This window comes from Telmatherina bonti, assembly GCF_933228915.1.
Source record: "Telmatherina bonti genome assembly, chromosome: 10".
Lineage (NCBI taxonomy): Eukaryota > Metazoa > Chordata > Actinopteri > Atheriniformes > Telmatherinidae > Telmatherina > Telmatherina bonti.
The window spans coordinates 21,347,193-21,372,192 of NC_136628.1; the positions used below are offsets into that span (position 1 = coordinate 21,347,193).

Genomic DNA, 25,000 nt, shown 5'->3' on the forward strand with positions numbered 1-25,000 from the left:
ACAGCAGGACTGCATCTAATTCTTGCGAGATTTAACAGACTTTAACATCAGACAATAAAAATTAAAATGTCGAATCAAACTTTGATTTTATACATTATTCCTATTTTTTTCACCAGCTGATAAACTATGAGTAATATAATAATTTTGTGTACATTTTTCCAGAAGGAACTGTGTAAATAGGCTCTAATCATTTTGGTTATTAGACATGTTGGTTAAGTAAAAACAAGATTGCAAGAAAAATAATTGCTTTTTTAGCAGTCCAAAGTCTTCATTTTTTGGACTAAAAAGAATCAACTTTTGCATCCTTCATCAAACAGTGTATAACCTGTGACAGCTGGAGGCACTGTGCGGCGCAGGGCAGTAACGGTAGCCATGGCGATCTCCTCGCTGCTGTACTTTGTTGGACAGGAATGCCCAGGTGTGACCATATTGGGTTTGAGAAGTGTCCCCTCCAAGTACACATGATGGTCTGACAGAGCCTTGTACACTGCAGCAAGAACCTTCCAATAGGAGAGAGGTGCAAATTACTAAATATAAACTTTATGAAACATGCATAATTCTGTCACGTACATTCTTTACAGGTCTGTTACCTTCTCTGTGACGTACTGGCAACGCTTCAGGTCGTGGTCTCCATCAGGAAGGATCTCAGGCTCCACAATTGGTACAATACCATTCTAGCAGACACAAAAACACAATATTTAAACCTGCAAGTATATTTGTACATAATACAGCATATACAAATGCTCATTTACATACTTAGAAAAATATTCTTAATCAAATAATTGGTATCTTCAGTGCTGTATTCATCATGTCCTTGGTAACATGACACCAACCTGCTGGCAAATGCTAGCATATCGTGCCAAAACATTAGCATTCTCGAAGATGGCTAGCTCAGATGGTGTAGTCTCGCTGATTTTCAGGACACAACGCCACTTTGCAAAGTCAGCGCCATCCTTCTTGTACTGTGCACAGCGCTCAGACAGCCCATCCAGACCTGCACCCCAACACATCAGCCATCAGATACAGCAATGCTTTTGTTTGGTGTGTGAGGATTTAAGAACAAGTGACACTACTGCCGCCTACCCTGAGTGGTGGTCTCTCCGTTTGTTCCAGCTAGGGGTACAACACCTTTATCAACCTGGGAAGAGACAAAAGAGACATGTTTCTGAAAACCCCTTATACGTATTTAAGTCTTGCCTGAAATGAGAACCAGGAACCTCTTTAGCTTAGTTTGTCTTCACAGCCTGGTCTGTTTTGAGTTGTTCTGTGTGCATGCAAAAATGCCAAAATTAAGTCAATGTTTTGGTTTAACTAGCTAAACTGACAGAGTGTTTCATTGCCTGCTAGACTGAAAGACTTGTCTGCAGAATATCAACATTGCATTTGAGCAGACATTCAGAACAAAGACTAACCCCTAACCATCCAGACTCAAATTGAAGTCGAGTCTGACTTATATAAATGCAGAGCTAATAGCTGAAACCTATCAGGCTCCTTTTGTGTTGATGGACAAATCGGAGAAAACAAAGTCTACAGCTTAAGACTGAAGCAGCCAGCCCCAATTCAGTAGTTGCGTACTTTGATGCCAACAACAATGCTGCGGTCTTTGATGAGCTTAGCGAAGGGGGTGCCGTCGTCTGTGTTCTGGTAGAGTGTTTCATGGAAGAAGATGACACCTCCAATACAGCTGTCAATGCGCTGGTCTGCAGTGAAGAGCAGCTGGCGGTACCGACGTCTGTTCTCCTCTGTGTTTTCAACCCCAATGGGGTTTAAACGTTTCGCCATGCTGCCTGAAAACAGCACACACAGAGTGATATAACTTTAACAGATATGCAGTTATTAACCCTTTATTTCTACATAAAGCAATTTGCAAGAAGGTGAAGCAGCAGGTGTTCCAGTGAGATGGAGGTGTGACGTTCCCATGATGTAATTTACTGTGAATTTTGCATTATAGGTTCAATATATATGGCCTTTTTGTGACTGAAGCGGTAACTTTGTGTATTTCTATTAAGGATTACTGAAATATCCAAGTTAGCAAACAGGAAATGAACAAAAACACACCGGTGGACTCATCAGCTGCGAGAATCCCCTTTCCTGGAGCTACAATCCTCTGGGCGATCTCCTGAAGTTCCTTTTTCTGCTCAGCAGTCAGTGCAGGATACTGGTGAGTCATGTTGGCTGAAAGAGACACAGAGCAACATTCTTTCACTGAGTCTCGATCTGGACGACAGCCCAGCACTGGCCTCATTCCATGTCCTTTTCTCCTTTGTAACATGGGTAACTTGCTATAGCAGCATGTATGATGAGACTCCATCAACTCAAGGATGCAGCCTGTGTGTGGGATGTGATAAAAACCAAAGGCAGCAAGCTGCTTCCTGATAGAAAAAAAAAAATTTCCAAGCCGAGCACAAGACACTGAGTGTGACTTCTTTTTATGTGTTATGTTTGGCCTTTCCTTAAGGGAATATTGTCTTTGATATGTTGTCTGGCCTCAGTCACAGAAACCGTTTGGTGGCAGCAGTCGTGTACTGGCCTCACTCAAACCAGATTGTTCTGTTCCCCATTCCCTTCTTCACTCTGCCGTAGTTAAGTGGTTACGCAACTCCTCCCCCCTCCCTTCCACATCTGAATCACAGAACAGAGAGAGAGGGGGGTGTTATGAAACACCTCTCCTATAAACTCTACTGCCAGTCCCCATTATACCTGCAAGACCGGATGCAACACGGCTCGTCTCTTCCTCCTCAGCAACCCTTCTCCTGTTGCCATATTTTTATACCCAACTTTGTAAATAACCCAAACAAGCCTTTTGTTCTTTTTTTTGACTAATGCAAGACGTTTCCACCATTTTTATGTCCCTTTTAGTTTTGTGCTGCTGCATATTGTGGCTACATATTATTTCCACTCATGCCATGTTATATAAAAACACAGGTTTTGTAAATTTCCATTTCAACCTCCCAAAACACACAACCTCCAAACACGCAGACTATGCCAGGGGGGCGAGCTGTGGCCTGCCTTTCTGGCTGACTGCACCACTTGCTGAACCATCAATTATTTTAGCTTTGTTCAGAGATTCACAAACACAACAGTATGTGCTACTTCAATGGATCATCCATGGATCAATTTGTCTGATGGAAAGCCAATTGGCTAGCTTTTGAGGCTACGAGGGTAGCTGCCGTTAGGACTAAGGCACAGGTGTCAAACTCCAGTCCTCGAGGGCCGGTATCCTGCAGGTTTTTGCAGTCTCCATGCTCCAACACACCTCACAAGTTCATAATTAGGTTGACAAGAAGCTGCTGGGTCCATTTGATTTGAATCACCTGTGTTGAAAGAGGGAAACAACAAAAACCAGCCGGATACCGGCCCTTGAGGACTGGAGTTTGACACCCCTGGACTAAGGTCTGTAGAAAAATAGCTAGACACAAAATCAATGAGTTTGAAGTAATTATGAAATAGAACCTAAACTGGCAACCTCAGTGGGTTTTTATAAAATACAGGGCAAACCAATCATGTTTTGGATTTTTTTTAAAGTATATAAATTAGAAAACCAGGAGATATAAATTGACTATGATGACCATTCTTTTCCTTACTGAAGCTGTTTTTCTTTGATAGGACATTACCTGACATACTCTGTCTGTACCCTCTATGTTAATCCTCTGCTTAATACCATGAGGTAACGACATTCGGAGCACACACAGACCTTTGAATGAAACCGGCTCGCAGGTGCTGCAAGACCAATAATTCACCACTATTGGTTCAATTTTACACACAAGTGAAATTAAACGGGCCTCGTCTGCACGGTGAGGTGAACATGAGGTTAGCTCAGCAGTACAAACTGGATACAGACGGCTCTAGTGAATTAAAAAAGTATTTACACTTTACAGAGCCTAGAGGCATGATATATGGGACTTAATTGTGTTTTATCTGTGCTCAGCTCTGCTGTAATGTTATCCAGACAAAAGTCATGCTCAGCAAATACCCAATATCTTTTGAAAGGCCCATATGCATTTTAACAATACACTTACATTAATACTGGTTCTGATATGTTTTTGCTATGGGTGAAACCTGCAGGACCTTGTGAAATCTGAATTTTATGCAACAGTTATGAAGATGTTACGATATGTGTAGTATTTTTAAGTATATTTACAAAATAAAAATGGGCCTTTCTTAGGTGACAACAGAGCAAGAAACAATGACATGAGTTCAGATGACAAATTTAAACTTGTTGCGGGCAAAGAAAGAACACCTTGATAGAAAAAAAAAGGGCCTAGTTGTCAGGCTGATTGTATATCAGAGGCACGGCATGATGAAGGTCAAGGTTTGGAAGGGTTTTTACTGACACTGTGCCATTATTTCCCATTGGTCAGTCCAGTTCTTTATCGATTGCCTTATTGATTCATGATAAATTACTCTGAGGACGAATACAAGGTCACGAAAAATAGCAGTTAACATCTCTGAAATCAAACTGATGGGTCAAAAGAGCTGATTATGACACCTAAAAGTGTAGCAAGTAACTGAAAAGGTGAAGCTTTTCATAACACATCATGCTTCTTATCAGTAATTGCTCACTTCTGGTTACCAGGTACCCATTTAAAGTCACCAAAATCTAATACTGTATTCTTCCATTAATCTGTTTGGAAAAATAACACTGCTAACTTTTTTTTTTTTTTTGGTAATCTTACTGAATTCCTTGAAGCCTGTATGTTGCTTAAGCTAATCACAACTGCTGACTGATATACTGCTGCAAATTCATCTGTCTCAATGTTTTTTATTATTTTGTGATTTTGTGAAAACTCATTTTCCTTCAAACTAATTTGTGAGCTTTCCAACCACATCAAATTTATTTTTCTCCATATTCACAACTGTGCACATTCTGAGTAGACTGCGGTACACTCAAGATCTACCATCCTGCAAATTTAAGTTACAATCCTTCTCCAACATACCTGAATCACATGAAGGGCTTTTTACCAGGCCTTTGCAAAGCTGAATGACATGCAGATAAGGGAATTTAGCCATTTGATTTGGTGTGTTGAAGAAGGGTTGCAGGGTGGCAGATCTGGACATTCCTGCTGTAAGCTAACTGTCAGGGGCAGACTTAATGTCAGATGTAGCTTAAAGATGCCAGTACCGGAATTTGAACTTTCCAACTGCATTACCTTAAAGAAACAATGATGTTGGTGTTTTCTATTTATAGAGTTTCCAGGTAATGCTCTCCGTGAGGAAGAGGAGAGGAAAACATGAATAGCTGAAATTTTTTCCCATTAAGTTAGTAATGCAACAGGACAGAACACTGGATCTTTCACTGCTGAAGTGTCACCACAGAAAGATCTTTTTGCAGCAAAATGCATCAGCAAAGTTATTGTGAAGTGTGACACTTAAAAAAAAAAAGTAATCTGATATCATCATCATGCTGATGAAGGTAATGTTCCAGATATCTTCATATGATCAACTGAATGAGGGTATTTTGTGAAAGAATATATCTGCGGACATATTTGTAATATTTGACAAAAATAGTCTTAAAATGTACTTTCTAATGATAATAGTTATATTTTGGGTTTGTTAACAAACCAACCCTTTTGGTCTCATTTACTGTAAAATGAATAACAAGAAAGCTGAGATTACTATGCAGTCACCTTAACTTTCCCTAAGTCATGTCTTATTTGCACTCTAGCCTGTTGCACAGCGGCTTGTCTCAGTAGGACAAACACCACTTCTGCATTGCGACATCAAGATGTACGACCAACTCCCACCTGCGTCATACCTTGCCTCATAAAAGAGAAAAAAAAAAAAAAAAAAGACATACCAGTTCTCGAACTGTAACCCAATAGATTTTTAACTACATATTAATATGAAAATTTTACCAAATTAACCCCTATTTCTTCCATTTAGACTTACAAGGGTAAAATTATTTGATTAGTTTTGTCAAAACATTGTAGAAAAAAAACAGGAGAACAAATTGGTACATATTAAACTAAACCACAATCTGTCTGTTGCTTCCATCTTTCAGATCCATCAACCCAGAATGCAGTCAGGGATCACAAACACATAAACATCAATATCAACAGCTTTGGCAGTCATGTTGCAGCTGGTATTTCTTATTGTTTTTTAAGCATTGCTGCAAGCATTAAACTACAGTACAGTCAAAGCTTGCAAACTATTGTGCCTAGCATTTATAAGGCTGCAGGCAAGGACTGAGTGGGGGTTATGTCAAATTAGCTAAATTAGGCTGGCACTGCAGTTATAACATATATCAGTAACCATAATTGTAACAAGCAAGTAGGGTAAGGATGGGGTGTCAGAGGAGAAATGGGATCCTTTCTTTTGTTGCCTTGTCTGTATCATTTTTCACCCCCTAGAGGTTTATCCAGCTTGTTGTTTTCTCTATGTTGCAAGCTGCAAGAGCTAAAAAAAAAAAAAAAAGAAAAAGGATGAAATGGCTCCTGTAGGGCAGCACTAGCAGAAATAAAAAAGCCTGCTTGCTGTGCTGCATTTTTTACCAGATGGGCTGCTGGCCTTGACGTTGATGCACGTCCCTGTATTTGGGCTGCTTGTATCTTCAGGCCTTGATCCAGCAGCACAAGCAGGAGCACTGTTACCCATGTTGCTCACTGATACAGTAGCCTATAGCTGATGTCAAGGCTGCATGTGTGTTACAGTTCAAAGAAAGGTTGAAAGTTGTGAAACTGCAGGTTATGGTACAGCAACATTTTCATTTAAAAACACAGTTGACTGAAGATTTCTTTTCTTTTTTACTCAATATTTTGTCTATTTGGGATTACATTTAGAAAATGTTCTGGGTTTGTGCGGGATTTCGAGAAGGAAGACATTGGACAAAGGTTGGTCAACATTTAACAATCAGCAAAAAAAAAAATCACAACATAACACAGATCTGCTCATCAATAACATGTATGTCAAAAGAGGATTTGGATTCAACTGTTGGTGAACAGCCATCGAGAAATTTGAGGAAGAAACACTGTGATGGCTGTTCGAATGGAAACCTGGTACAGAAACTATGCAGAAACAATTTCTTTTAGCTAAAAAATTACATAAAGAAATATAAGTTTTCTGTATTTTCTTAAAAATGGACATCAGCTTAGCTAAAGTCTCAACCAAACATTAATCCCTATTGGGCGATTAATTTTGTCAATTGCTTCCGGGATATTTTCCAGGAAATTTTACCATCAACACAACTGTAATAAAAAAAAAAACTAAAAAAACAAAAACAACGTCAGTCTTTAAAATTCAGCTATACGGAAAAACAGACCGACGTGTGACACATCCTCTACGTATATATATGTATGTGATCTCATTACATCGTGTCTCCTCAACCCGCCCCTCCTCCGTCACATCAGAGGTCTACGTGCTGGTGAACAGATACACCCTGACAGGAAACGACCTCGTCATCACCCTCCCCCATAACTTACCATTGCTATTATCCGGATTTTATGCCAAAATGAAAAAAATGTCACTTTATTAACATTCAAACAACCGAGGCCCTGTGAGTCGATTTAAACAGAAAACAAACGCAACAGGCTCCACTCCTTCACTTCCATCCTTGAAGGTCACGATTTTTACGCCCTTCCTGCTGCATATGTCGGTGATGGACGAACATGCGCAACTTTCGAGAATTTTTTTTATATAGTGAAAGAATTTAATTCACTTATGTCCGAGTAAAATAATTATAAACTATATAATAGACACACATAACACCATCAAAAATGCACTCATGGCTAACTAGCTAAGAGGGAAAAGTTAGCTTTAGGTTCCATTGCGCAGCATCACATTCCAATCAGCATCAATACCGCCATCACCGTGAAATTTGTTCAAGAACAGTTATTGAATCTTTGAAGCTGTTATATTCGATTGGTCAAGGATGTTTCTTACCTTTTGATGGAAGTCTACGTGTACAGAGAGCAGGTATGCAGTAAGCGAAGGATGCGGAACCGTCTCCTGTTTCAATGCTGCAGCGCAACGTGACCCTTTACAAAGCCTCAAGAGGGGGGCGGAGCCACAACTACGTCATGTGACAAACGACGCTGAATAGTTAGTACGCATGCGTTGGTACATCGTCGCTCAGACCCAGACCAACGCAGTATGATTCTGCATCTTTCTATCTTCTTTTGAAAACCATTGTAAAAAAACAAGCAATGCGTGTTGTATATTGAACATATGACAGATATCACAAATAACAATGACGTCTGAAAAGGAAATAAGAATTTATACGTTTCAAACATGGGATAAAATCAAAACAAAACAAAAAAAAGTAACTCAAAAATCAACCATTTATTTCCCACGCATGGGTAAACAATACCTTTTTCAAAGCATAGTTTAATTTTTAATTAAATATTGATACCAGACAGAATTTTTTTAAAAGGTTGGGCCAACCATGTATGCAGCAATGTTGCATCATCTTTTGATTCAGCACATTTTCCTAACTGTTGCTGTCCACCAAGCTGATAGAAAACTTTTGGATTTTGAATCCAAGCAATTTTGAATTCACATATGTGATGTAGAACATCAGTGTTCTTTCGACTTCCTCCATACATAAAGATGGACCTTTCCCTGGTAAAGCTGCTGCAGGGATCTTTCCTCACATACATAAAGATGGACCTTTCCCTGGTAAAGCTGCTGCAGGGATCTTTCCTCAGGATGTTGTATATGATGTTGTTACTGAGTACTGTAGTTATTTTGGTACTGTGCATGGGGGAGAGTAAACAATGGCTCTACAAGCTTATGGCACAACATAGCAGGCTCAGTAGGTCAAAACTTACCCCCTACCTCTTAGGAACAAAAGGGTCATTCTTTAAAACAGTGGCTGTCAAACTGGTCCTGACCCAAATGGACGTTAAAGGATCATTTCAGGGAATTGCCAGATAATTGTAAAAGCAAATAATTTATATTTATCAAATAAATTTGAGATTTTTATTAGAGCTGCCAAACAAATGTATAATTTAAAGAGATTAGTATGTGAAATGAGCAAATTATTTTTTAAACACATAAATGTAGAAACAATAAAGTTATTTCTTAAGCCATATCAAAATTTTGAATTTATCATTATTTTGGTGGGTGAAGCTGATTTGGGGCATGTAGGTGCTTTGTTACAGTTTATTCTCCTTTGTGAAGATTCTAATATTTTTATAGCCTTGCATTTAGAATTTTTATCTTCTGGTGTCCCAAAGCAAAGTTATTACTGCTGTTATTTTGAAAATCCAAATTTTGCTTTATGTTGGCAGGAGAAGTGAGGAATCTCCCTTTATATGCATCTATATGGCATGTGGGTGCTTGGTCACACTGGTGAACATAATCTACCAAAAACCATTTTATTGTCCTTAATTAATAAGATTCCAACAGTTTTCAAGCTTCGAGGATGGTCGCAGGATAACCCAGTTTGATGTTTTACGCATTCAGTCATTTTTGAGATAGACTCAGAGGTTTGATAATTACTATCTTGGAATACATTGGTGTACACACAGAAGCGGTAACCAGATTATTTGGGATCGGAATAAAGAAATACATAAACAGGCTACTATTTAACAGGAATGGCAGCCTTTGACTTTAACTATTAACACAACCCTATCCTTTCCCTTTTACTACCATTTGCAACTTTATCTTTGTGATCCTAAAGGCCCAGATGATTATGGATTAAGACCACACAAGTGACTTAAATAACACTGAAGATTCTGATGACCCTACAAGAGGTTAAATGCCTGGGTTTCACTATCAATCAGTTTTGAAAATAAAGACTATAATGGTAAAAATTATTGTGGATCTAAGCGATAACAGTGCATGGTATGAGAAGTGACAAAAAATAGAACCAGGAAGTCAAATTACAAAACAAAGACAGAGGTAAGAAACTGGCAGGTAAAGGGTGTGATTACCTAACTTGAAGAACCAGAACAGGTCTGGCTGGTTGATAGCCCACATAACATCATTTTTGCTGCCATCATGCTACAATAACATTTGCTATAGTAAATGGGTCAGTTTAAACATTTTGTTTGTATCTAAATATTTTGGAGATCAATTCAAAGTTTGTGTACAGAAGATGTTACATACATATTTTCACAAAATTCATGCAATAATACATGTGCTCTTTTGATAAACAATATTCATGCATGTTTCCTGGAAGCAGAAAAAAGAAAGATTAAAGCTGCTTTGTATACAGAAAGATGAGAAAAATGCAGAATGAAGTGGGGTAACCACAGTTAGGAATAAACCACCTCATTTACATCATTAAGAGGATATTTAGGATCCAATCTCAAATAAATATTTGTAATTTAAATGGTAAAATGTGTGAGTTTCAACATTTGACATGCTGTTTATATTTTTTATATTCTTCTCAGTATCAAAACATTGAAAATTGTAATTGGGGTTGTATGTTTTTAATGAAAATTGATAAAATGTCCAAAATGAGAAAATGTCTTAACTAACCCTTCTGTTTTCACGAAATAGCTTATATACCTAGTTTTCCATATATTTGATTAGTTTAATACACCTATAAACATTGCATCGTGTTAAAAATGCCCTTTTTGGGCTGTTTAAATATCAGTCGGTGAGTAAGCTGTGTTGAGTAACTGACCCAAGTTAAATGAGTGAAAATGGTGATTTCTTAACCCAATACATTCTTGCCGTCAAAGGAAACAATGTGGTGCAATGGTGTAGAGCTGCAAAGTTGAAGCAATGAGGATCTACTGTTTGCTAACTGATAAACAGAAAAATATTTCAACACCATCCTGCAAAGACAAAAAACGTCACATCGCTCTGTAAAGATTTTAATACATCATATGTGCTAATTACATAAAAATACATCATAACATAACACGTGACATTAAATAGCCTCCACATATCCATACAAACTTTATATAGAGGAAATTCTTTATATATTAGATATATTTGTATATATAAGCATTTGGTGATTTTTTAAAAAAAGAGCTAGATCAGGACCACATGCCAGGCATTTTGGGTAAACAACACGGCATATTTTTACAAAATTAAGATTAAATCTGAAAGTAATGTGAATGGGTTATAGCATCCTTGAGCATTAGAAAACAACCCTTGTATATAAAAGATATTCACTGGAGGTAAACAATACTCTTTAGTCCATCCATTCCATCCATTTTCCTGCAGCATATCTGGAGTCGGGGTAACTGTCTAAGCAGAGAAGCACAGACTTCTCTCCCTGGCCACATTTGCCAGCTTGTCTGCGGGGATGCCGAGGCATTCCAAGGTCAGCTGAGAGGTATAATCCCTCCAGTATGACCTGTGTCCTCCCTGGACTCTTCACCCAGTTTGACATGCTGGAACACCTCACCAGGGAGGTGTCCAGGAGGCCTCCTGACCAGATATCCAAGCCACCTCATCTGGATCTTCTTGATGTGGAGGAGCAGTGGCTCAATTCTAAACCCCTCCTGGATGACCAAGCTACTTGCCCTATCTCTCCGTCTCTGAAGAGCCCAGTCACCCTGCAGAGCAAACTCATTTCAGCCACTTGTATTCAAGATCTTGTTCAGTATCAACAGCTGGTGACCATAAGGAATGGTAGGGCCTGTTTAGTACAGCTTTATATCATATGGCTGCTTGTTAACTTTTAGTCGCATCTCACATCTGTACAGGTGGACACTAAAATCAAGGCTGTATTGGAAAAGCAACAAGTGCTCCCCTGAGGCATAAGTTTTAAATCATGTTGCTAAATGCAGTGTTTTAGGCATACAAATCAAAATATGACGCAACAAATCTTTCTTGAGTTTGTTATTGTACAGGAACAGAACACTGAAGCTTGTCAAGGTAAAGTCTGGGAATGGAGGAACTATAACATGAATAAAAATACAAAGGAAATTTTAAATAAAATACCAAACATAACACTACTTGGGGCTTTTATCTTCTTCTGGATAAAGAAAAAAAAAATAATAATAATGCAAAATAAATATGGGTTTTTGAGGAATGCACTCATCTTAGGATTGGTAGGATTTCTACGCAGCAACAAAAAAAAGGGTTGATTTTGATGCCATCATTTTACAATATACTAATGAGCAACAAAAACCAGATCTGGAAAACTAAAAAAAAATAGTTTGAATGTGTCTTGCACCTTTTTTGTAAATAGCATTTAAACAAATGCAAAGTGTAAAAAGGCAAAAGTAGAAAAAAGAGGTGCCAAGCACATTATAAAAACCATGAAACCATATGAGAACATGACATGTTTACTCAAATGTTTGATTCCTTTCTAAATGGTTTATTTGTGTATTAAATTCAATCAGAATTGTTTGGCCAGTAATAAAAAAAAGGAGTACAACACCTGTGTTAGGGTGAATAACTGTGAACAACATAAGACTTTCCCTTTAGTTTGTCAGAAACCACAATGTTGGCTCCAAGACCATCATACGAACACCTCTCTGCGTGGACCTTTTTCCTGAGTTAGCTGCAGCGTTGGTCCAGGGAGTGGTGCAGGTGTGCAAGTATGTATGTCTGCATTCAGGTGTGTGTCCGGTGTGGCAGGAGGGCTGAGGAGCAAGTCGTAGTCAAAGCCCTTCAGTGGCTGCAGGGACAAAGTGAGGCCTCGTCGAGCTTTGGCTGCTCGGTCTGGTCTTTCTCTGAGTTCCAGAATCACCTAATAGCAAGAAAAGTCATCAGTCGCTGGAATATCTTCAACAACCCAAGTTATGTTTGAGGTCAGTGATGAAGCTGGGGAAGTTCAGGTGTTTATTTGTTACCTCCACAGGCTGACGCTGAAGGAGGTCGAGGTCAAACGTTGTTCCATGGAAGAAGGTTTGGCGCTGGAAACGATCAAGTGTCTTCAGGCGGCGGGAGGGGGTCTTGCACAAAAGCTAGACAGAGAAACATGTACACTATGATATGACAATAAGCTGGCCAAACTGGCCCAGTATAATCATGAATTGAGGATTTACCTCAGTTATAAGCAAAGACAGCTGGGGGCTGAAGCTTAGGGGCATTTCATAAGGAAAACTCCTCACTTTCCTAAGCATACTGCAGTGGTCTGCTTCTGGAGGAACGGGGAACTGTGGACACATATTAAAAAAAATAAATCTGGGGATTTCAGCTTTTAGATATTGGATAGATTTTGCAATAAAGGATTATGGTCTTCTTTTTACATTCAAGTTCAAGCTCAGAGGTCAATTTAGAATAAAATATGAGTAATAAGTACTTATTATTCAATACGTACTAACAACAGAAGCTCACCTTCCCAGTGACCAATGAGAAAAGCAGAATTCCCAGTGACCACCAATCAGCTGCATGGTTGTAGGGTCCTCCACTCAGCACCTCTGGGGCTGGAAAGCACACAGAGCAGTGTCAGATTTTCTTTCACAACACATATCTTACATTCATATCTTTAGTCCTTTAAATAGAGATGAAAGAGCAAAAAATGTTGTAATGATACCAGCATCAGTTCCAGCATCTACATCTTTGACAGGATTAGCTTTCGTTTTCCTCACCCATATACTGGATGGTTCCACAGATGGTGAAAGCTCTCCCTCCTCTCTCCAGGCGACGAGACAAACCGAAGTCAGCTAAGCGGAGGTGACCTAAAAAAAAAAAAAAAAAACATTTTGTCTGCATCATTTTGAGCATATTCGAAGCTGAAAACCTACATTTGTCATACTAATACAGTTAAGACAGGAATGACTTGTTATCACTAAGAAGCTTTCTGTCAGTGCTAACAGATGTACTGTTCGTATTAATATTAACTGACACCTGTGCACAGTTTGGCTCTCTGGAAGCTTCTGTGCATCTCCAGCATGCCAGAGCTATACTGCTCTCTGCTGGGCACAAGTTTCCACTCACCATTATCTGTCAGCAGGATATTTTCCATCTAACAATAAAGAAAAAGAAAATATCAATAACATTCCACCTGGTCTCATCTATGAACATACACAGATGTCATAACAAGTACTAAAGGAAATCCAACATGAAGTCAGTAACAGGAGTAACTCTCATAAATAAACTGCAAATGAATGATCTGGAGAATTGAGATATACATTTTATTTTAATTACAATAACACATCTAATTAAGTTTTCTGTTTGTTCCATGTGCTAAAAAATAATGTAAAGGTATGGAAATCATTGTTGAGAAAAAGAGAGGTGTGGTGCAAAAGCTATGCAAAACAGGTGAGATTTAACATTCAGTACATGTGAACAGGACAGTTTCTAGGAGAGAACTTGGGAGGTTGAAAAAATGCCATCAATCCTTAGAGTAAACTCAAGGCTTCAAGCACTTCTTTCTCCTATTTGCCTTACAGTTTAGTCAATTTTCTGGGTATGTCAGCTGGTATAATTAAGATGCATGTGGTGTTACACTATTCTTAATACATTTGGTTTAGAATCTGTGTCAATGTGACATCTTAGTTTTAACACAAGCAAAACATGTAAGCTCCCTCCCTCTCTTACTTTCACATCTCGGTGGATGACTCCAAAATCATGCAGAAACCCTGTGAAGATGCAACACAGAAAAAACAACTAAATTAAACTCAACCAGTTAAATACACTTTCAAGTTCTTGTCGCTTGTAGAGTATAATGAAAATCCTTGCACTACTTTGCTGTGGGAGGTCCTTTGTGAGAACAGTTTAAACCTTTCATAATTACACACAGTTATTATTAGAAGCGCCTATGGTAACAGTAGCTGGAATTATTAAGTAAATCATAAGTAAACCATAAGTAAAGCCTTATTTTTTGCAGTATTTCTACATCAATAAAAAACAAAACAAACACAAAACAAAGCAAAAAGAAACCCCCCTAAAAAACACTTTTTAGTGAAAACTTAGATTTTATGCCAGCAACATATTCAGAAAAAAGCTAAAATGATATTCACCATGCTTTGCTGTATTAAAGTTTTTGGGAGACCAATTGAAATGTTTTTTTTTCTCTCGTTATTTCTTAATATTATATTTTAGCTACCAGGATTTTTTTGTTGAACAAGGGGTCAAATGTTTGCAGTGAGTGGGTGGTGTGGACTACAGGAAGGCAACTTTGGCATCTGGACTCCTTTTACAAAATGACATGGAGATTGCAGAATGCGTGTCATAACATGCATTTCGCATAACACGCAGTTGGCATTGTGTTGCTGACATTCCTCCATGAAAAAGATAACTGGATGGCAGCCTGGCATCCTTATTTGCAAAAGCCTCAACTTCTCTGGGATGTTCTTGGTATATGTACTGAAGTTGCTGACCCAACTGCAACCACATCAAGAGATGAAGAGGTCAATTAATTATTACTCAACCTGAGGCTGCACAACATAATCAATCAGCATTTCACTTGATGCTACTAAATAAGTTATTATTTTTCAACTCACAAAACAGAATTACAGATTCTACACTATATTTTCTTCTTCTTTGTTCTGTTACTTCTGTTCCAGAATATAGAACAATATATCATTTTGAAGTGAATTACAAAAAAAATTCTGATTTACAATATTTTGATGTCATTTATTTTTGCAAAAATTCCCAATACTTCCAAAAAAGACTCAAACTTTAGCTGTATTAGTGAACTATAATGTTGCATACACACCGAGTGCAGATCCCAGTTCTGCTGCAAATACCCGTACTGTGTCTTCTGAGAACTGACCAATCATTTGCCAGTAGGTGTAAAGATCTCCTGTGCTGCAGTAGTCACACACTGTAGGAGCAGAGATAACATTAAAATGTGACTCTGTAGTGCAATGTAGCGAGCAGGGGGCAGTGAAGGGCAGCGGGAAGTGGAACAAACACTGGTGAAAAAAACTGGGAAAGAGAATAATCATTCTGGAGTGCAGGCAATAAAAAAAAAAAAAAAAAAAAATTATATTTCGCACTACTACTTCATTTTAAACAGTTGTCATTTTCAAATCCTCTGTATTGCTGATATAAAAGATGTGAATTAGAGATGATTCTTAGTTTAATCAAGCAGCAACATCTCACTTTTGACTATGGCATGCATTCTTGTTGAACTGCAACAACATTCAGCATCTGATCTCTGGGCAAACACACTATTATTAGGGGGAGGGAAGCAAACAAAGTGGGTCACACGTTCTGAGTCAGTGCATAATTCTGAAAAAAAGGGTAAATGCTCTGGAGGGAAGGGAGAAAGGGCAGTGCAGCTGCACAATGAAGAGGAACTGCTTGACTGAGGGTTGTAAGGGTTTGGTAAACGCTGGATATCTGGGTTGTGTACCAGCGCCAACGTCTAGAATTCATTGGCCTGATAAAAGACTCTTTGTCTTGTGGTCATGATGTTCTAGGTGGTGGGTCGGGGATTGTGGGTAGAGTCTGGACAAAGCTATCGCTGCTGAGGTGACAAAAGGTGGAGTGAATGGGTTTCAGATTGTAAATCTGGGTTGGAAGGGGATCACTGGTATCTGTCTGACTCACTAATGTAGAGGTGACGCTGTGTCTGCCAGCAGTCTTGAAGATCATGGACAAATGGGTGGTGAACCTGACGCTGTGGGCAAAAGTCAAAGACTGTAAATGTGGAAAAGCTCATTTGGGACTTTGGATCAAAAAGGTAGAAACTTATTTTCTCCTTCAAATCTCAGTGTTTTAAAGAAATTACTGGTACTTCACCGAGAACTTTACTAACGTCATGTGCTATCAGTGAAATCTAGGACAAAATTTTACATGAAACTATGAAGATGAATGACAAGATGACAAGAAAAGATGATACCAAGTTAAACATGATATTTGAAGGTAATGATAAGTAAAAATAATTGATTAGTTATGGTTTATTTTAGCTTAAAATCAGTTAAGCTAATAAGCAAGAGATGTATAACAGTACATCAGCCACATATAATGCAATGCTTCACCAATACCTGTAGCTTAATTTTTTTTAGTTTAAACTCATGATACAGTCATGCAAAATAAGCACATATGTAAACGTTTCTGACAATTTAAAATACTTATTATTGGTTTTTACAATTCATCATGTAAGAAAATGTGATTTCTGTGGTAGGACTGACCTGGACTATTACTTCCTCTTTCGACTGCTCCAAGACTCCAAGTCTTAAAATCTCTGATTTGGGTATAACCTGTTGCCAGACACAAACATTGTGCTAAAATGACCAAACATGAAAGGATCGAAATGATTTTGACATGGCCTTATATATCCATGATACAATATATATATATATATATATATATATATATATATATATATATATATATATATATATATATATAGTATAACAACCTAGTAGAGCCTCCGAAAAATAACATTTAATCAAACAATGGCAACCCTAAGAGAGGAAACTCACTTTAACCGCATAAGTCTTCTGTTTGGATTTGTCTTTCACTTTTAAAATGGGCCCAAATGAACCTTTGGCGATGTAACCCAGCACCTAATGGAGCAAACAGTAAGATAGAATCATAAATTCAGTCTCAGATATATATATATATATATATATATATATATATATATATATATATATATATATATATATATATATGTATATATATATATATATATATATATATATATATATATATATACACACATAGATATATATACACATATATATATCTATATCTGAGACAGAGTGTACATATATATATAAATATATATATATATATATATATATATATATATATAAATATATATATATATATATATATATATATATATATATATATATATATATATATATATAAATATATATATATATATATATATATATATATATATATATATATATATATATATATATATATATATATATATATATATATATATATATATATCTGAGACAAACTAGGCAACATGATTTGGTGTAGATGTCGGAACTGTTGCCTACCTGGAAGTATTCATGCCCGGGGACAGATCTGTGGGGGAATTCAGGTAGGAACATGGCGACAAACCCAGGAAGGCTCCACTCTGCTCTCAGCTTGCTTGGGCCAACTCCCGCCAACCTCAGGACATGCTCTGGTACCTCGGGGGCCTTATCTTGAAGCATTCGACGCTGGCCGAGACGCAGGGCCGGTGGGGCCAGGCGACAGAGACCTGCTGGGATGGACAAACCCACGCTGGAGAGGAAGCCACGCCATCCAGATGAGATGTGCTCATCTTCCTGTCCTTCACAGGGCCTCTTAAGAGAGTCAAGAAAGCCAGTTAGTAGCTTATTAGATGCTACATCGATTACATTGATTTTGTTTGTGTTAGTACGGATCTACACGATTATGGATCATGGGGAAAAAAAAGGGGAAAACACTGCACGTGTTGACATGTTTAAGATTTTTTTATTTAGCCAGTATTTACATCTCTGTATTAGGAAACTCAAAGAATCTGAAACTGGCAAACACTATTTATCCTCACCCTGTTTCACAAGAACAAATACGGGTATTTATCAAGCAGGCACCAGCTAAGGTACTTTTCTGCTCTTGTTTGACTTTTTGGAAGTTCACAGACAAGGCAGTCAAAGTTTGTACAAAGAGATACTTTTGTAAAACCTGCATCTTTTCATGATTTAGGGAAGTTGCTTAAGCATTGCTTTCTATCCATCTTGCTGTGGAGATTGGCAAGGGTAAAACAGGTCCATAGCAGGAAATGAAGATTCTTAACCAAGGCTTAGTGTGCCACTATAAAAGGCTAACATTTAATATACATGTGCTGAGGAAAACGACCTACCTGAGCCACCACCAGATTTAGTTAAATTTAAAACCCCCCTGTAGCTGTAAGTACAAACTCATCATTAGACCCAACCTTTTTGTTTTGGCTTTATATTATAGGGTGGAGCTGATGAAAATGGACTGTTACTGATGACTGATAATAGAGATATTGCAGAGGTCACAAGAATTAAACGATGTATCTAACTAAGCTTTGACAGAACAAAGTTCAGAATTACCCTCGCTACTTCTTTCACATCATCAGCAAATACAACCCACATTGGAATAAATGCATACATACGTCCTCACATGAAGGATGCAGTTGTTTATTTATCCATCCATGCATTTATTTATTGGGACCATTCATGTAGTTCTTCTCGTATTTGGATACAGATTGATTTTTGTAAAATCTTTTCACAAAGTGCTGCTCCATAAGATGAACGGCTTGGCAAACTGATCTGGTCCATTCATTCTTGGACTTGTTTGTTGTTTGCACAAGAGTGGTCTCATAAATAAATAAATAAATAAATAGGCACTGGTTTGCACTATGTAGTGAACCCACGTGAACTTTTCTTTTTCAGTGCAATTCAGGATGTGTGCTAGTTGCTTGAGTGAAATGATCTCTGAATTTTCCATGGTTTGATGAGGTCTGAAATCTAACACCACAGTTTGGATGACGTCCTAAATAAACCTTTTTTGCCGAACCCTCTTAAAATGCATTTATGAAGTTCTGCGGCTAACATAGTTTTTTTTTTTTTTTTTCATTTTCCCATTGATTTCACAGCACAAATGGCCTCATGTTCTACATCAGTCTGCAGTAATTCGGTCACACCTTCCTCTGGGCCTCATGCTACACGACAGATCTGCGGCTGTGTGATGTGTGTAATCAGCCATGCAGCATATTATCATGCGAGTCCAATTAAGAGATCCATCTACGGTTTTTCAGCTGAAAATTCACTCTCAATAACTTCTTTACCTAACAATTACATAGGGACCGAGAGAAAGTTGTGTTTAATCGTGTGTTTATTAGCAAATATTATAAATGTCAAGACCGGAAATGTGACCATCATTTTCTCCTTCAGAGTAAACGCGTTTGTATTGGTACATTGGAAAAACGTTTTTTGGGGGATACACTTTGGTTGTAATGCATAATCCTTAAGGTATTTACCTATGTAATTACATTAAATTTTGTCCAAACGCATTGCTGAAATAGAGTGAAACAAATAGTGACAGTATATTATGGACACCTAATGATCGCCATGGAAACAGGGAATCCCTGACGTGCGTCACCTTAGCAACAAGGAGTTTCTTTCCACTCACCTTCCTGTTTTTACTGCCGTCGGCCCCCATTATTTACGTGACGGAACATCAGCACTTTAACCTTAGTGAACGTCTCCTCATCCAGATACTCGCGTTGCAGCGAGGGACATCACCGTCCCGCAGTTTCGTGCACAGGACTAACCCTTTTTCAAACCTTACAGAGGCACTGCAGTATTCCTCATTATTAATCTGGGGTTGCATGTGAGGCATTCGATGCAATACGTGAAAGATATGGCGACGTAAAAACAAGTTAATCCGGAGTATGGGCAACGTAAGCGTAAATCCGCCCACATCTTGACCATCCAATAAGACACCAACGTGGTGGTGTTCAGCTCCCTCTGCTGCTCACTGCAGTTAAAATGTGAAATTGTACATAGATAAGGTTATTTTTTGCATCTATAAAACAATGTGTGGTTTTCAGAGGGAAAGAGCATCAGTAAAACAATATAAAACAGGAATGTACTTTGTGCTACCTACTGATGCAGCTTCAAAAGCCATCCGCAATCCCTGCTCTATAAATAAACCAGTGCCTGCTTAACTTCTGCTGCCTCAATGACAAAACCCACAGGATCAAAGGTAAAGAGATTAATGTTGAAAGACTACACAGCTGAGATAAATTTACTGTATTTTGGTGTTATGACAGCAGCCCTGTGTCAAATTATTTTGTTTTCTCATCACAAATAATTCACTCAATATTGCTGGGTGATAAAAGTAAAAAGCAGATGCACACTGCAATGTGACAGGCAAGGTGTCTTTTATTTGGGTCTGAAAACATAAAAAGCAAACAGAGCCATCTGTACTTTTTACCTTCACACATTACTTTGTGGACTTTTTCATGGCAGCTGCTACAAAATAAACCAAACAGTTGAGCTTTAAATAAACAAGTACAAAAGGTTTGTGAATCTGCATGGGAGCATTCATGTTGAAAGGAGCATCAACTAAACTGCTTTAGGATTAGTCGTCCTCGTCAAAGTCCTTCCTCCCCTCGGGAGGTTTAGGTCCCCCAGCTGGTCTGGCCATGATGATCTGAAAGGTGACAGAGTGAAACATCAGGGCTTGGGGTCTGGGTATAGGAGAAGCAATATGCATGCAGCTGTTGGAATTCTCTGAAAAAGACAAAAAGTCATCTTCTCTGATATAAATCACATTTGTTAGGATAAGGCATTCATAAAAGAGTATAGGCTGTATTATAAGCACACCGCAATGACCATATGGTTAAGATTTCTGTGAGCTTTAAAAAAAATAGTTGGAATTAATTTTTCAAGTGGATAAAGGGTTTTAAATCCCTGCACACACCACAAAAGGCCATTTATGATAATTAAAGATTTATCAACTCAACTGAATATGCTGTAAGTAAACAAGTGCTACAAAGAAAATATGCAGCACAACTTGGGAACACTTGTAAGACAAAAACTAAATAGGCGGAGCTACAAAAATAGAACGAACATCCCATGAAGGTATTTCAAGTGAAAATACTATAAGTACTATAAGTATACTATAAATATATAAGTTCTGACTGACATTCCTTAGTATAATCTCACTTGCTTTTTGGTCTTGAATTAAATGACAATGATAAGACTCCTGCACTTTCCTGAGGACATCTTTTGCAAGGTGAAGCCTTAGGTTCATGCAACATGCAACCACACCATTCACTAGTTGTTTTTAACTAGTTCAAACAGTGGCAGACCAGGTAGTGTTAGAAAACCCCTGAAATACCAGAATTTAAGCAATCTATCATTTCTTTGGATGGAATTCAATGTTAGTAGTGACAAGCAAAACAATTCAGCTTTCAGTGTTTGTGAGCGAGTGAGTTTATTTGCAGTTTCCCCCCCCCCCTTTTTTGTTAAAATTGCACACACGTTTCAGGACCTACTGAAAGAGGATTTGTGTGTGTGTATGTTTGTCTTCTTAATGATGGGTTTCAAAATGATCAGGCTCTTCATCCCAACCGTCCTTGTCCCAATGGCCTCTCTGCTTGGGAGCTTTGGGTCCCCCTGCAGCCTTAGCCATGATGATCTGGATCATAGATATATATATATATATATATATATATATATATATATTTACACACAGTTATCTAAGTGGACACACTGACCCCAGTTGAATGCTTTTTACTGCTGAGGGAGCATTAGTTTTAAATATAACTAGACTTCTAAAGCATATGCAGAATATAAATAATGATGATAATAAATGCTAAGAAGTCATCTGTTAAAATAAACATTAACTATTTTAAGTCATAGTCAGAGAATGGCCCTTGTCAAACTACATTAAAACACAATAAATATGTATTTGTTTGTGGCTTAACTCAGTGTATTTTCACTTGTGCCAACTGATGAGTCTATCCTTCTGTGTCAACCAAAGAGAAAAAAATGATAAAATAAATCCAGTTTTAAAAACACAGCTACATGAAGTCAAAATTGTACTATAAAGTATTCAACTCTGAGTCTGATTTTGGTAATAACTTTTGTGCCACAACTGTGTTTGTGCCCACCTGATCCACCCTCAGTACTGTGATGGCAGCATTGGTGGCAAGTTTGATACCCCAGTATTTCACCAGGTACGGCTCCAGAATACCAGCCTCAAGCATGTCCTTCACAGCAGGACCATCTCCCTACAGAAAAAAATGGCAAACATCCACATCATCAGCATTTAGATCTAAACACAGAACCAGATATCATTTGATGGGGGTCACACAAATGGATTAATAACTGTTTTTACATATTAGATACAACTCACACAGTTTGCCTGGTAACTACCTCCTTTGTTCAGAGATCACCAGAGGTGTATGATTAGAGGAAAACTAGAAGCTAGAAAACTAAAAAACTAGAAGAAACTAGAAGTTATTTTAAATGTACATACCTGTACATTTCCAAATCTGTGTGGTAATCCTGACCACCTGAATGGATTTGCCTGATAATGCAAACTGTAGTGAGATCTATTAAAGCTGGGGTAGGTAATGTTGGGGAGCTAGCAAGGTTTGAAAGTTGCACCCTGTCATGGCTCCTCCCCCTCTGGTTTTCCTCCCTGCGTGATCCAAGGTTTTTTTTCTTACCTCCTAATTTTCAGGAGTTGTTGGAAATGTGAAGAAGGACTTATTTAATTTTAGTGGTGATCCGGATTACCGTTTGGATACAGGAATTTTTTTAAGGCCTTGGCGGAGGTTTGCGATCCTTTTCTAGTTTGCAGCTTTTTTCCACCAACAATTTTCTCTTTCTTCGCTGTTGAGCAGGAGGAGGCAAATAAACCGAGCTGGGTCGGTAAAAACTTTCTCAGCCATGTTTACCATCAGATTTTCTTCTTGACTTCTTTTTATTTTCATCCTAACACGCTCTATATATATATATATATGTAGGCTGGGCGCTGCAAGAGGGGAAGGAAGAGAGCTGGGAGAAAGAGCTTACGAAATATAAGAAATGAACAACTGCAATTCGGCCCGAATGTTTAATTGGTCAGTTCCCCCCCCCCCCCCCCCAGATTTACAGGAAACTGAGGCATCTAACTATTTTTCTTATTGTTCATGATTACAAAATGTATAGACTACTATCAGGCTGGGGAACCACTTCACCCAGACAGAAAAAAAAATGTCTCTGAGCAAGATTACCTACCCCAGCTTTAAGAAAGCAAAATGTAACAAATAGTCTCGCTGCCCTGGAAATGTATTTTATTCCAGAACAAAAAATAACTTAACTTCAGAAATACATATCTGCAATTGTAGTTAATTTCATTTAAAAAATCAAAGAGAATGCAATGTTTTTTTATGTTGTTTCCAAATGTATTAGACTGGACCCTATAGAGGCCCAGTTCTGCCCCACAGGCTGTATGTTGGACACCACTGATATAACGTAACAATTCTTTTCCAACACAATAATAATATATAAAAACTTTTTATATAAAAACTTAAATCCTTAGTGTGAATAGTCCAGAAATACATAGGTGCTACTCAAATAACTTACAAATTATTTTTTAATGTTGACTATATTTTCTTTCAAATTTAATGAAGAAAAAAAAAAAAAAGTTGTGTATTCAGAAGTTAAGATTAAAATTAATCTGATTAAAATCCAACTGTGTCAATACTGCAACTGAAATTTTATGGGTAACAAAAAAAAGCTCAATATTATGCACTTACTTCAATGTCAAAGCCCATGTTTTTCTTTCCCTCGTGATGTACTGAATACAACTTAGAGATGAGCTCGCTCCCTTTCACGCCAGAATTCTCCGCCAGAGCGCGCGGCAATGCTTCGAATGCCTCAGCAAACTTTTTGATGGCATATTGCTCCAGTCCAGGGCAGGACTACAGACAGAGGAGGACGACGAAGATTTGTGATTAAGGAATTTATCAGTTTGCGATATAGCAAAGATCAATAGGGCAAAACATCCAAACCTGCATACCTCGCCATATGATGTGATCTGTTTGGCCAGCTCAATCTCAGTAGCTCCAGCTCCAGGTACCAGTCGTTTGTCCTAGAGAGGGTGAAAGATACAAAAACTCTAGCTGTTCTGAAAACCAAAACTTTAACTTTAATTCTACAATAAAGTGGGGTCTCTAAGGTCCTAGATAGTTTGTGTTATTTATGTCACAACCCCAACATGAAGGAGAAGAAAAAAGATTGTATCATGGTTTGTGATTACACTTACCCTGACCAGAACCTTAAAGGTATTGACCCCATCATCTACAGCCCTCTCGATGTCATCCATCAGGTTGTCAGTGGAGCCTCTGATGACCACTGTGGAGATGGCACCATCTTCTTTTTCTGTTTAATGTAATGTATAAAATGTATATTACGCCAAACAAACATGTGGATTAAAGAACAGCTTGAAATGAAAAATGGGGAAAGATATATTTACCATGTTTGAAGACAACCACCTGAGTGTCTCCAACCTCTGTCAGATACACATCGTCACAGTGACCCATCTCCTCTGGAGTTGGAGCCGTCTGAGAATCCAAAGTGTTGTAGTAAGTGTCAATTGTTCTTGTTTAATCACAGTTCAACAACTTGATCAGAGGAAGCATAACCACACTCACCATCCTGGGCAAAGCTATAGCACCTACAGTCTTGCATAATCTCCTGAGGTCCCACTTAGAGTTCAGCCTGGATAAATAAAAAAA

General features: G+C 38.0%; 3 protein-coding genes across 4 annotated transcripts in view; all 3 read right to left on the minus strand.

Annotated features, from left to right (window-relative positions):
* aldocb (aldolase C, fructose-bisphosphate, b) overlaps positions 1-7,971 on the minus strand; it is a 9,440-nt gene extending 1,469 nt beyond the window's left edge. The window contains exons 1-7 of the mRNA XM_079247284.1: positions 7,879-7,971; positions 2,059-2,175; positions 1,576-1,787; positions 1,084-1,138; positions 834-994; positions 591-674; positions 326-500 (exon numbers count right to left, since the gene is read on the minus strand). Of these exons, the coding sequence (XP_079103410.1) occupies positions 326-500; positions 591-674; positions 834-994; positions 1,084-1,138; positions 1,576-1,787; positions 2,059-2,170 (799 nt within the window). The 5' untranslated portion in view covers positions 2,171-2,175; positions 7,879-7,971. The remainder of the gene's footprint in view (positions 1-325; positions 501-590; positions 675-833; positions 995-1,083; positions 1,139-1,575; positions 1,788-2,058; positions 2,176-7,878) is intronic.
* Positions 7,972-12,354: 4,383 nt separating this feature from the next.
* On the minus strand, positions 12,355-20,008 carry rskrb (ribosomal protein S6 kinase related b). Its single transcript, XM_079248077.1, has 13 exons — positions 19,894-20,008; positions 17,766-18,056; positions 17,229-17,312; positions 16,935-17,003; positions 16,351-16,420; positions 15,512-15,619; positions 14,392-14,432; positions 13,789-13,816; positions 13,440-13,529; positions 13,186-13,274; positions 12,894-13,004; positions 12,699-12,812; positions 12,355-12,595 (listed from the first exon to the last, which is right to left on the minus strand). The coding sequence occupies exons 1-13, from the start codon at positions 19,921-19,923 to the stop codon at positions 12,365-12,367; spliced, it is 1,356 nt and encodes a 451-aa protein (XP_079104203.1). The 5' UTR covers positions 19,924-20,008; the 3' UTR covers positions 12,355-12,364.
* Positions 20,009-20,630: 622 nt separating this feature from the next.
* cct8 (chaperonin containing TCP1, subunit 8 (theta)) overlaps positions 20,631-25,000 on the minus strand; it is a 7,028-nt gene continuing 2,658 nt past the window's right edge. The window contains exons 9-16 of one of the 2 annotated variants that reach the window (XM_079248309.1): positions 24,917-24,983; positions 24,739-24,826; positions 24,529-24,644; positions 24,283-24,354; positions 24,020-24,184; positions 22,385-22,504; positions 21,767-21,909; positions 20,631-20,919 (exon numbers count right to left, since the gene is read on the minus strand). In XM_079248309.1, coding sequence (XP_079104435.1) covers positions 21,802-21,909; positions 22,385-22,504; positions 24,020-24,184; positions 24,283-24,354; positions 24,529-24,644; positions 24,739-24,826; positions 24,917-24,983 — 736 coding nt within the window. In that variant the 3' untranslated portion in view covers positions 20,631-20,919; positions 21,767-21,801. The remainder of the gene's footprint in view (positions 20,920-21,766; positions 21,910-22,384; positions 22,505-24,019; positions 24,185-24,282; positions 24,355-24,528; positions 24,645-24,738; positions 24,827-24,916; positions 24,984-25,000) is intronic. The other variant, XM_079248310.1, reaches the window with a different exon arrangement.